Here is an 18534-nt window from a genome sequence, read left to right on the forward strand (position 1 = left end):
TTTGAAGAGAAGAATGGAAGCAATGACCTTTGTGATTCACTGGCCTTTCTTCTTAGATGATTTTTTTTTAAGTAAATGTAAATACAGCATTTAGAATGACAACTCCCACTTGAAACAGTGGATTACTAAGGTAATTGCTATTGGCAGATTATAGTGGAATTGTATTATTGCATTGATTTATTTCCAGTAACAAGAATGACTTGTGGAACTTATATTGAACTTTATTGACTGTAAGGGAAAATCTTAAGAATGTTTTATTTAATTCGACAGTTGTTTTATGTCTATGCCATAATTTGTTCTTTCAAAGTTACAATAATTTAAAACTGTACTATGACTTTATTGACATGTACAATATGATTATTGATTGGCCACGTACCCAGTAGAATTATGACTCTTACCATTTAAAAAAAAATTAATTTAATTTAGGTTTTTTCACTTTACAGAAAAAGATTGTTAAATTAATGGTAGATTGAGAAAATATGAGCTTACTGATATTCTGTTAAAGATCTAAATTCCAATTATATTGTTATGTAATTATGAGTAATAATTAGTTATAGATAGATAGATTACAAATGAGTAGTAACAATATTTCAATTCATTAAAAGAAACTTTATCCTGTTTACGGCAGAACTCAAATCACTTTGACATGTGGGTAAATATTCAAAGAGAAATTGCATCTAGCATTATTTAACTTAGTTATTATGGAATCCATCAGTTTCCATCTCTTTCATCATCAGTTTCCAATATCTAATGTAGCTTATGCCATTGAAATACTAATCCTTTTGTTTTTTTTTTTAGACATTACACTATTAGGTCATCTAAGTGTGTTATGGAAACTTCAAGTTGTAAAGGAAAATAATATTTTTATTTCATGTATCAGTAAAATTCAATAGGTGGCTTATTACATATAACATAAAGATTGGAAGAATAAATCAATAAATTATTTTTAATTTAAAAAGATGACTAGATTGTCAGAATGCTTTAATATCATCATATGTGTAGGTACTAATTAAAATCAATTCACAACTTTACACTATCTGCCCCAGTCATATTTATGGGTAAGCATATGAAGTTCAAGAGAAAGCTAAAGAAAAGAAATTTATTAAAGTAGATTATTATAACTTTGAAAGGAAAAATGATGGAGGTGTAAAATAGTTTGTAAAATATCCCCGTACTTTATGATCAGAGGTATTATTCTGAAATATTTTCTCTTAGAGTAACGATAATTTTATAAAAATATAACAACTTTATTCTACCCTTTTATACTCTATTCTATATTTTTATTATTTGACCCCTGGCATGGACATAATTTTTATAGGAAAGATGAAAGGATTGATGAGTGAAAAAATGCCAGAAAAAGAACTCAACTATGTTCATGTGCATCTTATATTCAAATGTACATGAACTGCTAATTGTTTTATTTAAAGTTAGCAGTATTAAATATTTAAAAAAAGTATTCATTAAAAAAGTGAGTCACTCTTTTGATCTAATGTGTGTTCTTCATATCTTGTGCAGTTTGAAGAAAGTAATTTGTTGATTAGGAATTTATATCACTGAAAATTATTGATTTTTTTCGACAGATATCTATTTCAGATTAGTCTCGGATATTATTGCATAAATTTTTTCTGTCAATTTCTAAAAGGAAGGCAACAGAGCAAAATAATTTTTATATGTAAAAATTAGTACGAGGGTTATTTTTTTTTCAAGGTCCAATCGGTCACGAAATTAAAAGCACAGTGAAAATAAAAAATTTTTTATTTGTAACAAGTACTTACATAGTTACGCTATTTCTCTACATAGTCGCCACTCCGATTTAGACATTTGTCGTAGCGTGGTACCAACTTTACAATACCCTCGTAATAGAACGGAGCCGCCTGTGTTTTCAGCCATGTTTCTACGCTGGTCTGCAGCTCTTGGTGGAATTCATGTAACGTGGCACGACCAGCACTGCAGCCTCATACTGCGTGACTCTTCAACGTCTAAGAAGGGTAATTGAGAATAAGCGGAGAGGAATTTTGTCATCAGGCATTTTGTCTTTCTCCATGACAATGCTTGGCCACACACTGCAGCTGTAACAAAGAAGCTCCTGCAGCGTTTTTGTTGGGAAGTGTTTGATCACCCACCATTCAGCCTGGACTTGGCTCCATCTGATTTTCACCTCTTTGCTCACATGAAACGCTGGCTAGGAAGACAACATTTTGGCACAGACATCGAGCTGCAGACCAGCGTAGAAACATGGCTGAAAACACAGGCGGCTCCATTCTATGACGAGGGTATTGGAAACCACGCTATGACAAATGTCTAAATCGTAGTGGTGACTATGTGGAGAAATAGCGTATTTATGTAAGTACTTGTTACAAATAAAACATTTTTTATTTTCGGTGTGGTTTTAATTTCGTGAGCGAGTGGACCTTGAAAAAAAAATAACCCTCGTAGTTCTGAAACCAAATTAAAATTTTTATCTGTATTTTGTTTAATTTTTTAATTTCTGCAAAAATGATAAAATCAAAATTAATGTAAAATCATGCTTTTTTAAATAGTTTACTGAATTTGTGCACATAACATATAAACTATGACTAAAATATGGTGTTTTAGCCTGTAATGTGTGAAGGTTAAACAAAACTTTAATTTATTACAAAAATAAAAACAAATTTTTGGGATTGGTGAAAAGCATCCCCAGATTGAAAGATTAGTGGGAGCATGGATGGAATCAATAGAAATAAAGTAGATTCCTAATGGTTAATGAACATTACTGTTAGAAAAGGTTTTACTGTTACAAGAGGTCATGCCATGGGATATTGACATGATAAATTATAGTATCCTTTTGTTCTTTGTCATTCCATCCAAACAAATGGAGTCATTTTTTCTTTGTGGTGAACAGTTTTTCCCTTGTTCTTCTACATGCACTTTTAAATTATTTGACTTTAGAACATAGAATGAGATAAATATTAGAAAAAAAAATTGCTCACAAAAACAATCATCATTAGTAGATAGTAAGTAATTTGTATAAGTATAAATATTAAATGACAATACAATATTAAATAAATTTAAAAAAGGTAATGAAGAAATAATAATAGCAATTAATTAACAGATAAACAATACTTATTCAGACTGAGCTGAAGATTTCAGTCGTCTGATCTGTTTTTAAGTTCACTTATGCTTTTAATTAGGATTACCTAATCCTAATCCTAATTTTTTTAGTCAAATTTTTGGTTTGTTTAAATTCTATCACATTGGTGAAAATTGTTTTGTAGGATTTCATAACTATTACTATTTTGTTAATTATTATTTCTTCATTATCTTTTTGTTTATTTATTTATTAATTATTCATTATTAACTAATGATGATGGTCATTATTTAACCACTGCAATGACTAGATTTGGATTTGAAGTTTGTTTAATAGCTTTTGTGCATTTTCATTTTATCCACTTTATTTCAATTACTGTTTAGCATAGCTGTTTGTTTGTATAAAATGAGAAAAAAAATCCAGATCGTGCCAGGAATTGAACTTGCAATCATTTGTTCACTACTCAGTGTACTCAGAAAATGGAGACAAAAATTATCAGAAAGAGGGATATAGAAACTGATTCACAGTGCAGTAAATTTGCTTAATTTATACATACACAAGAACTGATAAGAAACTATATTGAATTCAGTAGTAAATAAACTGGAAATTTTTTTTATAATTATCTATTTCCTGGTTAAACTTCAGGAGATTTTCTTTTCCAATAATTTCTACAGCTTTTTCTGAACTTTTCATTGATTTATTATCTTAAACACAAAATTCATTAAATACAATTTATTTGAAATAAGTCATAGATCAATGAATGATTCATTTGTATATTATTTAAATGTAGTTATTCCTGATTATAACTTAAGTGTTATACATCAGTGTAATTATTTATGCTAAATTCTTTAATTTATTAAAGAATTTATATATGTATACATTATACATAAAATAATGGGGTGGGGTTTCAAACTGTCATAGTTTTGGATCAAAGCATTTCAGAAACATGAAGTATAGTTCAAAATTAAGAAAAACTGTCTAAGAATCATACTTTTACAATAGAAATTGATATGCACTCTTTTAGTCATTCTGCAGAGGTCAAAACAACTTCTTCCCATGTACAGGATATCTGGTTTAAAGGTATCTAGAAGTATATATTTAGAAAACCAGTCGTAATCTCTTAAATGTAGGCTCAATCGAAAGGAAACATCTCCAAGATTTGTTCTGAATACTCTCAAAGTCAGTGAAATATGATGCGGAGGCAAGCAGACTTGTAATGCAATTATAGTCAGTTAGTTAGCGGAGTTTCACTTAGTTACACATGTTCAGTGGCATGTACAAACTGAACGGAATATCGACCCTCCTACATCCAAGTCTATTCATAAGTGGGATATGATTTTTAAGGAGACTGGAAGCTTAGTTTCATTTAGTGACGAGACTGTGGATTGTGTACATGTTGAATTCACTGTGAGTTCTGTAAAGTCAATTAGGTAGGCTAGTAACGAACTGTAAATTCCTTGTTCCAGTGTTCATGTCATTGTTCATAAGCGGCTCTGTTTGCGAGTGACAATTTGCAATTCCTTCACCACATTAAACCAAATGATTGCCACCTACGATATCAGTTTACTGCAGAGGTAATGCACCGTATCGAAAAATTCATAATTATCTTGATAGGTTGCTCTGTAGTGATGAGGCAACCTTTCATACATGCAGGAAAGTTAACAGATACAATGGTTGAATTTGGGAACTGGAAACCCCCAAACTGTAATAAAAATAAAGAAACACCAATAGTCAACATCTGTTTAGGAATGTACAAAAATATTGTCATCAGTCCATTTTGTTCATGGAGCCCACTGTGACAGGACACAGTGAAATGCTTGAGAACTTTGCAGTTTCTCAGATTCGTGCAGGCTTCAGTTTCCAACAAGGTGGTGCTTCACAACACTTTCACCGAGATGTTACCATGTTCTTGAATAACACTTCCTCCAGATGTTGGATCGGACAAGGAGGTCCAAATGCATGGCAACCTAGAACTCCAGATGTCACTCCTTTGGAATTTTTTTGCTTAGGGATTCATTTAAAGTTGTGTATACCAAAGAATAGTTTGATATTTCAATGATTTAAAAAAGAGAATTGTTGAAGGTGTTGGGTCTAATAATGCCGCAGATAAACACCTGACAAAAGTTAGATTATTGTCTTATTCCAAGAAACAAAAAGTATACACACTGAACTTGACTTATCTACATGAAAGCTTGATGAGTTACTGTGTTTATTTAAAAAAAAATTATAATAACTAATTCTCTTAATATAAGCTGTTGTTGCTTTTGGATACCTTTAGTCCAGACACTTTATATAATAGAAAACATGTGTAGTAGATGAAACATCTTCAGTGATCTATTCTTTTATATAGTCAAAATTTCTTATTTAAACAGAGAACACTTGTGTTGTACATAACCCCACAAATATAATTATGTAGAGGTAAAATCTGGAGACCCCATTGATGCCAGGCTACCCACTCTTCTTCAACCCACTGTTGAGGAAATGGGTCTCCAATATTTGAGGACTACATACTCTAAAAACATATCCAGGAAGTTGTTTTCTACTGTAGTTTTTTATCGAAAAAAAGAAGAGACCAATAACTTTGTCTTGTCCAAGTGCTAATTACACATAAACTTTTGGGCCATAATCTCGATGTTCCATAACGATATAATTATGTAAAGCAGTGAATTGATGTATTAATTAGTAACTACAACTATGATATTCAAGCATTCTGATAATCCAGTCATCTCTTTAAATTAAAAATAATTTATTGATTTATTCTTCCAGTTTTTATTATGTATGTAATAAACCATTAATTGAATGTTATTTTTCATTATTTGAACACTGTGCTGATGTTCAATATATATATATATTCAAACACCTTATTCTGCAAAACAATTCTACACAGATTTTTTCAACTACGCAAATAACTTATTTGTGCTTCTTCAAAAGTTTCATCAGGCATTGATGGTGGTCATTCTTTTTTTTTTTTTTTTTTTTAAGTACGCTGCCCATTTCTCTGAGTCATTGGTGGTTCTTCATTGAACACATAACTTCATTCACGCCTAACAACTATAATCGACTCAAACTTAACAAGCCACAAAACGCATTGAACCTTTCTCTGCACCTAAATCATGGTAATTACTGAGCTCATATGACTATTAACCTTGTAACACTGCACACATTCACTGGCACTTATATCTCAAGATCTTGGATAGTTTTCAAAACTCTTCATTTTGACATGCAATGTCTAATGATTTGCTCCAAAACTATGACTGCTTAAAACCGTACCTTTATTTTATGAACACACTGCGTGTCCCATCACAAAGCATTAAAAATTCATGCATTACAAGTAGCTATTGAAACTGAAACAGTCATTAGTTTACAAATATACAGAACATTTTTCAGTCAAGCTGGAAAAAGAGCCACAATTAATTACAATAAGGATATTTTTTTTATTTTTCAAAATAATTTTGTAATGATTGATAATTGAAATATAATGATAATTAATATTAAAAGTAATAATTTTGTATCAATATTTACAAATTTTAATGTTAGCAGACAGTACAAAAATAACATAAAATGGTATCAATTATGAAAATTTAAAACCTGTTAGCTATTGCTGATTAATTCAGCTGTCTGTATAGAATTTTAAAATAAAACAAAGACTAACTCTGAAATCTTATCTGCATTATTGTTTTCCTTTAAAGAAATAGAGTGATAATTTTTTTATAAAAATATTGAAATACTTAGTTTATGAAATTTTAAATGTAGTATTTAATGTAAACTAAGTTATTAATGTCACCGAGGTTTAAAAATGACAGTATGAATGACACTTAAAATATTCAGCAGCCTTGTTAATTTTTTCTTATATGTTTTAAGTCTTAGAATAACTAATCTGATCAACTAATTTTTTCATTAAAAAAAATTGTGATTGGTGATAATTTGCAATGATATATATCTTTAAGAATTAGTCAAAAATAATTTTTTATTCATAAAATGAAAGTTATAATATAAAACTTCAGATTTCTTTATTTTGTTTATTTATATTTATTTTTTCTTCATTGTTAGGTCTATGTCAGGATAAATTGAATTTACCAGTAACTTCATTGTTATAGAAAAAACTGTTTATGATTTATATTGATCTCAGTACTGTAAAAAACATCCAGAAATGTGGAATTTAGAAGCTAGAAATAAATTTGTATTTGCAAATTGTTCTGTATGTGATAGTGCTTGGAGAAATCCAGACTAAACTAATAGGATGGTCTAGAATAGATAATATTGCAGTTATGATTTTGATATAAATAATAAGTGAAAATAGCCTGTTTATGGATTTTTTTAAAAGTAATAATGATTTTTCCAACCAAGTGGATGTAGTTTTTGGAGATGGCTAATCTTTATAATTTGGTGTTGAAGGCTATATTAGATGTAATAATTTTCCTAAGTACACTTTCCTCAAGTAGACTTAACCATGGGGAAGATAACAGTTATTACAAACATCAGCATCAATATCATTTTGTTTAATAGTAGGGAATAGTTGTGCTATAAACATACCAATTCATCAAAATATCCATTATGCATGCAAAACCGATGTTTTATTTACATTGCACACATAAATTAGGAGAAAGAAATTAGATATTATGTGTAGATGAATAAGCCAGTTTTAAAGAATGATATCTTGTTATATTATACTGTTTGAGCTAGAGGCTAACAAATATTACAAATATGAAATTATGAATGATGAACAAATAAACATTTATTTTATCTCTAGTCTGCAGACAACCAATTAAATCAAATGTGCAGATGAGAAATGATGTTAGCTCTCTTAAGAAATTTTCTGTAATGCTCACATTTCCAACCGCAAGTAAAATTAAACCAACATGAAATATTTTTCCACAATTTCTCAACCAATTTTTATATCATTGTATCAGAAATGTGCTCCCAAGTAGTAATAAATGAGTTAATATTTTTCACCAATATTTTATCAACTTTGGGTTCTGTATTTAAATTTGGAAGTTCCAGAGTTTTCTTTAATCACAGTTTTATTTATCATCACTGATTTTGTTTAATCATTATTTTCTATCATTACATTTTTGCTGTGAACTCTTCATAAACAAGGCTCACTTCTATGCACATTAATAAGTTTATCAAAAATTATTTCATGCACTGTAAATAAGAATAACTAATAAATAATTATATAATGAAATAAAACCTCAATTTATATATGTTTATGTGAGCATACTAGTTAATATGGAGGCAAACAAAAGGTTGGGGGTAAGTGTTGTGCATGTAGTAAAACGATGTGTGCAAGATAAAAAGAATTATTAGATGCATGTGCTTCCTAATATTCTTCATAAAAATATTAAACTATTGAAATTTCTGTTTGTTAGAAGGTGTGATCTCCATATGAATTTACCCTTATATGTGCTTCTTCTTTGTGGGGAAGTTTGTTTGTCTCAGAAGTATATAAGGAACCATTAACATTTAATATAACCACTGAAATATTATGAAATATTTGACTAATGTTTTTATTGCATCTCATTCATTTTTTTCAGTAAAAGGTGTAGAAATAGGCTGGGATCAATAAAACAAAATGAAAAAGCATAGTAAATAATCTGTTTCTATATTTTACCTTGATAAAAAGACACAAGACTGTTTTTTATAACATTCACAGGTAGAAGTTTGTTGTTAAATATTACAATGTCTTTGATTCTATCATTGCTGAATTTTTTTTTCTTTTTTCAAGTGTGAATGTAGTCAAATAAATGAAAAATTCCTGGATTATCAAAGTAAAAATGAGTAAATTAATTTTTAGTGAAATTAATGTTAATCAGATAAATGTAGGTAATATGCAGTTGTTATATATAATTATTATTTGCTGTTGTATTTTATGTTATTTGGTAGTTAATTCCACAAATGGTAGCCAGCCATTTGTTTTTTAAAATAAAACATTTTAAAAATGCAATTAAAAGTACAATAATTTGAGTTACAATTGATTCACTAATTTAATTTTTTTTATGTTATACTTCTATTATGACAGTAAGATATAAAAATATCTTATTATTTAACTGTAGTTAAACAAAGATAAGTTTAGTTAGAACATGAAATGTGTTATCTTAAAATCAGTAAAATAGATTAAATAAATTATATTTACTTCCAATTATAGGTATGTTAGTATTTTCATTTCTTGACACAGAACTAGCACCATCACAATATACAAGTGGAATAACATCAAAGAAAGATGAATGTGGGGCTGCTGTCAGTATCCGTACAGTCGATTCACGTTTTCCAAAGACCTTCACCTTAAAGCCAAAAGCCCAAATACAAGCCATCACAGTCCACTTGGTCATGCACTTCACAGCCCTGTTATAAAATCAAACTACTAAGTAAAGCATATATACCATAATGAAAGATTTAAAGTAAAGTATAGTATAGTGAAGCATTCAAATTTAGTATAGTGCACTTGTAATAATGTAAATGAGTGTATTTATTAGCTGTGTGGATTTTTATTTTAATTGGTCTAAGTCGAAAAAAAAACAATTATTTTGTAATGAACAAAAAATAAATATGTAACCTGTTTTGCTTGAAATAATTAAACATTTTATCCATTATCATGACAATGGCTTTTAATAGAAAAAGATCTAAATGTAATTGACTTTTTGAAGTATGGTTATCAAATCTAGATTAATTCATGGATAAAATAGATGAATTATGAATATTATTAAATGGTGCTGTTTAAATTTTCATCACCCAAAAGATATATAGTTTATAAAAAAAAGGAGAAAAACATTTAGAAATAGTAATTCTCAATTTATGATTTTGATTTTTAGATAGAAAGTTTAGTAGAAAAAATCAAATCCTGTAAAAAATTTGAGATGTACTGCCTTAAAACAGGACTGTTGTATAATTACAGTTGATCAGTCAATCTTATTGTCAGTCTTACTCCCTGAAGCAGTGCTGTTAATTGTATTCTACTGAGATAGTAACACAAGCATTACAGACTTTCTTATTTTGATAAAAATAGTACTTTTTTGTGGTCATCAGAATAATCTGGTGCAATTCATTTCTATTGTTATTACTCTAGCCTTTACTCTTGTTAATTAACCCTTTATTATCTGATTTATTTATTTATTTTTTCCTTTCCACACAATGTTATTTCCTGTACAACGCTCTACTAACAGATGAACTAAATTTCAATGTTAGTTCCCTTATCCCTTCAATTTAGTTCTTATTTTTAAAAAAAAAACTTCTGCCCAACCACCAAAGAATGTTATTATTCAAAAACTGGTATTCAAAGCCATACAACTGCCTTTACAAAGGCTTAAACTGTAGAACTCACAACCTCAAAAATCATCTGATTTTGGGATGATGAGTTTCACTAAACTAATCTGGCAAGTTCAAAAAAAGGAAAAAAACATAATCTGTTTGTCAATTAAAAATTAAAAATACATAAATTTTGTGTAGAAAAAAATGAATGAATAAATTTACACTAAATTTTATATAACTTAATGACATTATTAATTTAAAATAGTTTTATTTTTGTAGAAAGAAAAAAAAAATGTATGATTAAGCTACAAATTCATTTATTGTCAATTCTGTATTTCAAATTAATTTTTTTTTGTATTCTGCTTTCTTCTCTAATGAATTTTTAATCCTGGCCAAGGTAAAATTATTATCATGTATATATATATATATTTTTTTTTTGCTGCAGAACAAAAATTTACTATTAGTTTCTCCTGACAAAACCTTTAACATATTATTTAACATAAATAATATGTTAAAAAATCACTTGAGAGAGGGCCATCCAATGATGACCCCCTCCCACAAAAACAAACAGTAAAAAATTACAAAAGAAACGTCCATAAACATACTTTTAGTAAAAATTAAGATCCAGTAAAAACTCATTATGCTAAAAGTACTATCATCTCTGGGTTCTATTACTTGTCCAATCTATGGACCAAAAGTGTTGAACACCTTCAACCCGTACACAATGTTTTTTATCAAATAGAAAATAAACACAGTTAGATAAATGAATGAATGAAGACAATGTTAAACAATAATAAACAAACAGTAAGAATGTTGAAACAAAAAAAAATAAGCGTTAAAACAATAGTAAACAAAAACTGTACCACAAAAAAAACCAGTAAAATAGATTATCATTAATGACCATCACTAAGGTGCAGCACATGAACCCTTTTTATTTATCTGTAATCACTATTGTCTAGCAGATTCAAAACAAGGGGATTTACAAGTATATTTAACCTAACCATGTACTTAGAAGCCTAAACATGTTCAATCTCATTCTGAACATACAGAATCCCCAGTTATTCATGTATTTCAAAATTCCTGATGAACCAAGGAGGTTGGATCACTTTCTTGTTCTGTGACCTTTGGGTCAAGTTTAATATTGCTGTCATTGGTAATCCCCCAGAACTGAATTCCATACATCCATATCTGTTTCAAGCAGGTCTTACATAAAAGAACCTTGTTAGAGAGAGTCAACTGAGAACCCCTACCCATTAGTCAATACATAAACTTGAATTTCTGGTCAATCTGTTTCCAGTACATGACCTTTTCACATCATATGTCAATCATATGTAAGCAAAGATATCTTGCACTAGTTATATGAGGAATTTCAACATTTTCCAAATGGACTGAAGAGCATCTCCTCTCTTTTTTGCAAATTTTGATTTACAAGTAAAGTAGATTTCACAGGATTGACTGACTTTAGTCTTCCATTTGTACAGCTAAATATCGATTCCATCCAACGCCGACCGAAGCTACAATCCAGTCATCGTCAACTACTAAGATGGCCGTACCATCTGCATACAGATAATGCATTAATTGCAACAGATCCTGCAAGGAAGGTCAGCAGTATACACTAGTAATAAAACCGATTCCAATCCCATCACATGCTCCCCACTAGGTATGGAGCACCAAGCAGCCTCCCATATTGTTATTTTTAAGTACCTCATGGCTTCATTGATATTATCTTCAATGGAATATCCAAAGGCAACTGTGCCTCCATCACAGTAAGACCGCCAATCAATTTTTTTGTTGTGCAAAATAGAGGAGTTTATTGTGCATATAATCATTCTACAAAACGTATTAATTATAGGAGAGTGGTCAGATGTAGAATCTGAAACATTCTGAACATCAATATAAAACGATGAAATGTCCAATCTGATAAAAAATCTAGCAAATTGGGGACTTTTGTGAAATCTGTAGGGCAATAAGTGGGTTCAAGCCCAGTGATAATATTCAACCACAATCTCTGTAGACAGTTTCAATGGTCTTCAGTGGTCTGTAGACAGTTTCAATGGTCATCAGTTTCAATGGTAGTTGTTCGGCGTGACATCCAGAATTCATTTTCGCATTTCAATCATCACTTACAATGAATCTGTTACAGAGCATGTTAAAGTGCTAACTAAACATATTCTCTGAGATAGCGTAACATGGTGTACAATAAGTTGCAAAAAGTCTAAGCAGCCCAATCCAGTCCAATATCTTCACAGAGGTAAGCAGTCTCGTAAGGAAGAAGCTGAATATGTTTTATCCCATCTCTTATCAAAATAGCAGAACCCCCATGAGCCCTACCTCTAGGATGGTTGGTCACATACATTTTGAAATCCTGAATGTACAGAAAATTTTGATCTGTAAAGTGGAATTCTGTGATAAAGACAACGACAACATCCAGTTTCTCCGAGTAAAGTAGTGTCTCCAGCTCCTATTGCAGGTTCAAAGTATATTGATATTCCTTGCTGTGATTTTTAAGTAGTTCCTCATTGACATATATCTGAAATGACTGTTGACATATATCTGAAATGACAACAGTCATTTCAGTAGCCCCATCAAATTTCCGATTAGCTTCACCGATGTTAGCTGCCACATTTTCAAGTTTATCATAAGAATACAAATCATCACAGATGTTACTGCTTACTGCCTCAGCAAAAATCTGGGATGAATGTTGGAGCAAATATTGAATTGATTGTTCAACTGTTATTCAGATTCTTAGTCGTATGCTATACTAGTGATGGAAAATCATCCTGGGCACGATCAACTAACCTACTCTGGGAGCCCAGGGATCCTTTTTGATGCAGTCTTAGGAGCATAGCTCATTCTTTGCCTTTCTTTTATCTTGAGAATCTCTAAACTTCACAACTTTTATAATTTTCCAAGTGATCCTGATGGCAAAGTGAACAGGTGGCTGCATGCTCCTGTCCTTTTATTGGCAATCAATAGTCCTATGACTGCCTGCGCATTTAACACATTGGTATGGTCACGTACAATAATTTTTAGTATAACCATACTGTTGGCATGCATACGCTGTATGATGCGGAATTCTTTTGAAAAAATTTTACATAACAATTAGCTAAATACTTTATTTCAATACATTTTTCTTGTTACTTTGGAGTTATAAATTTGCAAAGAATGTAGGTAGTTGTTCACTACCACTCCATTTTGTGTCCACTTTCACTCCCTGAAATTCCACCATGTTGTCAACAATCTTAGAGTAAATCCGAGAGTGTTGCCACATGCGGGATAGACTGCGCACCCCCTCTAGTTCTTGTAGTTACCGCTAGAATGCCGTGAAGTGTTCTTGCACGGTAGGGAGAGTGTTCTAGTGAACATGTGAGAACAGAGTTTGTCAACGTTTTGTGTTTTATTTGGGTTGTGAACAAATATTTCAGGTAAGCATGGAAATACATTAGATATTTTTCTTGCTTTTCACATTATGTGTACTTTCAGTTGTAACCACAGATATGAGCTATGATTTATTGCATTAGTGAACAATAGACTATGTTTAACGTAGTTTGGTTATGTTCCTGTCTGGTTTGCCATTAAGGTCAATCAGTCGGGAGGTGCGGTGTCTTTCCCGTACGAAATGGGACACATGCCGCACTCACGATCAGGGAGACATGCCATGTAGCATATCTCCCTTATAACTTTTTAGCATGAACAAATCGGCGTTTAACTATCTTTTTAAAACAAACTATTGTTTTTAATAAGTTTTAAATAAAAATATTCTCATTTTAGGTATTTGTTTTTATTTTGAGTATATAACTTAGAATTACTTTGCTTGATTAAATATTAGATTAAAAAGTTGTATGGTGTAAAAATACCAACTTTATGTCTATCCTTGGTACTACATATTTTCTTTACCGTTATAGTTGAAGAATGCCAGCATTTTATAAGAGGAAACCACGAGGTCAGTGGGACCGTGAAGGGTTGAAGGAAGCAATAAACAGAATCAACGCTGGTAACATAAGTTTTACAGAAGCAGAACGATATTATGTACCCGCCAGAACAATTAAGAGGAGAATGACGATCGGGAACCTTGATGAACCACGGCATGGACCTTCTAGTACGTTTGTAAACATCATTGTAGTAGAAATATTTAATAATTTGTAAATTTAAGGGCTTAATCATATTTCACTCGTATCCCCATGGTGCATAAGTATTGTATTATTTAAATATTCCGCTAATTTAAAATTTACAGATAGTCTTGGTCGTGAAAATGAAGCAAGACTAGTTAATCACATAAATAGGCCCGGAGATGCTGGTGTCTGCCCTGATCGAACTGCTGTACATCGCTTAGCATACAAGTTCGCCATAGCTTTGAAATTAGATCACAAATTCAATACAGAGAAAAAATGGCAGGATACGATTGGCTCTGGTCTTTTATGCGTAGAAATCCAGATCTCAATCAGAGAATCTCAGAGTTTGTCGATGATGAGAGGTAAGGGATTGACAAAAGAAGCAGCTCAGAAGTTTTACAACCTTCTAGAAAATGAGATTAAAGCCTACAGCCTTCAAGATAAGCTGCAAAATATTTATAACGTTGATGAGACTGGTATTTAGCTTATTAATAAATCTGGAAAATTTATTGCTAAAAAAGGCGCTAAGGTTGTAAAAAAATTACCACTGGAGAAAAGGGGGAAACGATGAGCATGGTGGCCTGTTGTTTAGCAGAAGGTAGGTTTTTACCTCCACCTCTCATTTACAAAGGGAAAAATTTGAAAAGGGAGTTTGAGGATGGTCTACCTCCAGGATCTATCATCTATATGAACCCTAAATCTGCTTATATTAATAGTGATATTTCTTTAAAATGGTTCAAAGAAGAATTCATACCAAGGAAGTCCCCTGGCCGACACATATTGATCCTTGATGGTCATTGTTCACACTGCAAATCTCTTGCTCTGTTAATGTTAGCAGATGAAAACGACATCTTATGCTATGCCTACCCCCTCACATGCTTTGCAGCCTTTAGATAAATCCTTCTTCGGGCCATTTAAGGGTTATTTTCAAACAGAGAGCAATACTTGGGTTGAACAGCACTTAGGACAAAAACTAACACGTTACCAAATTGGAGCTTTGATCAATAAAGCTTGGAATAAGTCAGCATCTGTTGGGAATGGCATTAGTGGGTTCAAGGCAATAGGGACCCTTTGGATCGAAATGCTCTTCCAGATCACTACTTCACGATCTCTGATAAGAATGTACAAGAAACAGAAGATCAGCAATCCTCCCAGGCAATTCTACATTTGATCAACAAGACCATTTCATCTACTAAACAGCAAACCCAACCTCATTTCGACCCATAGCCAAGTACAAGTAGAACATGAATGCAACATTGTATTAACCCAGGTCCTGAAACTCCGTCAAAGTATTTATTTGAAATATCTCCACTTCCTAAACTTGGTTTTGGTAAATGAAGAAAAGGAGTTAAAAAGGAAGTGTTCTTTTGACTTCTAAAGAACATATGGAACAAATGAGCAAAGATATCATATCCAAAACAAAGAAAGATTTAATAAAACGTAGAAACGTACATTGAAAAGGAGGACATTAAACTTTACACCAAAAAAGTATTCTTGTTCTTGTTCACCAAAAAAGAATATTCATATTCTCCAGAACATGAAAACAGTGCATTGGCAACGACTAAGAAAAAGAAAAAAATCATAGAACCATGAAGTAGAGCAGCTTATAGTAGACTTAAACCAGTGTAAAAATGCAAGGAGGATTATTATAAAACCATGAAAACTGCTGATTGGCTTCGCTGTACAACATGTGAGTTCTGGGTACATGAGGATTGCACAATCTTTGATTCCTTTTGCATCGACTGCGGATGAAAAAAAGAGAAAAAAATTGTTAATGTATAAGTAAGTGCATTGATTTTCAGGTACTTTTAACCCTATTGCAATGTATTCCATATGATAGGTTTTTTAGTTTATCTAATTTGTTCATTCACTTAGATATTTAATTTTGTAAGTCCATGCAATTTTGTACGTAAAAATAAATAATTCTGCCAAAGTTGTTAACCATATTCATTTGTTATACACTGTGATGTCCTTAATAAGATTAAATTAGTACTCTGACAAAGGTTTTGGAAAAAATAAGGTAACATATTGGTTGTTATTCAGTTTAAATGTGATGCGGCAAATCACCCATGCAGTGCAGCATAACACCTGACATGTCTGGGACAGACGCCGCAATGTAAGGGTTCCAAAAATTAATAATAATAAGATAAAGGAGTATTGATAAATAATTACAACATTATATACATGTTCCTTAAGTGTCTATAAGTAGTCTTAACTATTTATATTTATTCACTGTTCACCATGGGTATTACAATAATAATTATAAAAAAACATGCACCATCTATCCCGGATTTACTATATCCCTGATCAATTTGTGTTGGGTATCTTTCCTGGGATCCTTTGTGGAATAATCCAAAGACACGGGCTTCTTTGTGAGTGGTGAAGAAGAGTTCACACCCACCATTTCAAAGTTGTCATCCAGACCAGTTCGAAGCCATTCCATAGCAACGGGCTAGGCAATAGATTATGTAGCCCAATAATGTTCAATCAGTTAATAAAAAGAAAGAACTTACCAATATATTAAGAATTAAATTATTGTAATAGAGAAGATAAAAGTGTTTATCATATATATAGTACCTGATAATAAATAAATTGAGTTTATCCTCAATTCGACACTGAAATTAAAAATAAATTTTACTAGGATTAAAGGAACATATCCATCACAAATAACTAACAGCTGATATATATGTATATTTAAAAATGTAACATGCATATTTAAAAATTAAATGTGAAACTTCAATTTGGTGAAAGTTTTGTTTAAAAAATTAAAGCCATAATGAAATATTTTGGTAAAAATGTATTGGAAAAGCTGTTTCATTTTATTAAATACTTGGGAAGTTCAGTAAGATTAGTCTGAAAACCAAAACATTGATTTTTATCCAAGTAGCTGTGTTGTGTATCATCTACACAACTATCAGTAGTTGAAACCTAAATATTACTTCATAAAATTACATATCATCTTGTCTTATAGTTGATATATTATCTGTTAACCCAGTTACAGTTCAACTGTTGATGTTGTCCCAGACTCAGAATGACCACTTTTCAGCATAATGTTCTTAATTACTCCCAAAGAATACTGCTAAAGTAGGTGTTCTAAACCCATTTTTGCATACCCAGTTATTTTAATTGTTAACTATTAATACATAACTATTATTAAGTTGTTGAATTGTGTTTTTGTAAGTAACTATTCCATTATATTAACTTTAACCTTGCTCTTGCAGCATCACAGGTTTTACAACAATTAATTCTAACCATTAATGGATTGAAAATTAAACTAAGTTAGAGTTTAAGAAATTTGTTAGAAAGTATTTGATTTTTATTATCGATAATGTAGGTAAATTTCAAAATTTTATATATTCAGATTAGTGTACAATCTTGTTAATACATATTTAGAAAGATTTTTCTAAATAAAGAAATTTTCATTTCATTTTTTGGTTATTATATTTGCTTATTACACAATATACAACTCATTTTATTAAAGAATTTATTTGGATGCTCAACTAAGCCAGGATATTTGATACGTTCTAATAAAGAAATTCCAGCATGCAAACCAGAGTTAATCTCTCTTAAGTTTTTAAGATACAAAGTGGATTGAAATTAATTATTGCAATCTAAAGATATGTAAAGCATAATTATTTGTATATGTAATTTTATTATAATGAAGAATTTTATATGTTAATATCACAAAATACACTATACTAACTATATAATTTTTATTACCATGTATTGTCATTTACAACAAAAAATAAAATAAATTTTAAAAGAAATATAATGTAAGTTTCAAAACTAAAATATAATTATTTTTTTAAATTCTTTAAATTTTTTACTTTTAGAAATCATTGACAGAATAGAAACAATCATCTATAATATAATAACTCAATAACTCTTAACTTGTCACCAATTTATAAAAATAAAAATTTATGTTACTAAAACTGTTTTATCAGGTATTTCACATGTTGTACTTAATTAGAAAAGTGAAATTACCCCTAAATTCCAACTTTTTACTTAATTATCTTCAATACAAAAAAATGACAAAAAATAAAATAATTGTATTAAGAACTATAAATATAATTTGGGCGTAATGTCTAGGATTGGACTTTTTAACTTTTC

General features: G+C 30.5%; 1 protein-coding gene and 1 long non-coding RNA gene across 3 annotated transcripts in view; one reads left to right on the top strand and one right to left on the bottom strand.

The window, feature by feature from the left end:
- The window catches only part of LOC142326054 (uncharacterized), a 46352-nt gene extending 32097 nt beyond the window's left edge, over positions 1–14255 (top strand). The window contains exon 3 of the long non-coding RNA XR_012756660.1: positions 14218–14255. This is a non-coding gene — a long non-coding RNA (uncharacterized LOC142326054). The remainder of the gene's footprint in view (positions 1–14217) is intronic.
- The window catches only part of LPCAT (lysophosphatidylcholine acyltransferase), a 151541-nt gene that overhangs the window by 19835 nt on the left and 113172 nt on the right, over positions 1–18534 (bottom strand). Inside the window, exon 3 of one of the 2 annotated variants that reach the window (XM_075368152.1) lies at positions 9201–9409. The exons of the other annotated variant lie outside the window; for it this stretch is intronic. Within the exon in view, the coding sequence (XP_075224267.1) occupies positions 9201–9409 (209 nt within the window). The remainder of the gene's footprint in view (positions 1–9200; positions 9410–18534) is intronic. 2 annotated transcript variants of the gene reach the window in all.

This window comes from Lycorma delicatula, chromosome 6, assembly GCF_047948215.1.
Source record: "Lycorma delicatula isolate Av1 chromosome 6, ASM4794821v1, whole genome shotgun sequence".
Lineage (NCBI taxonomy): Eukaryota > Metazoa > Arthropoda > Insecta > Hemiptera > Fulgoridae > Lycorma > Lycorma delicatula.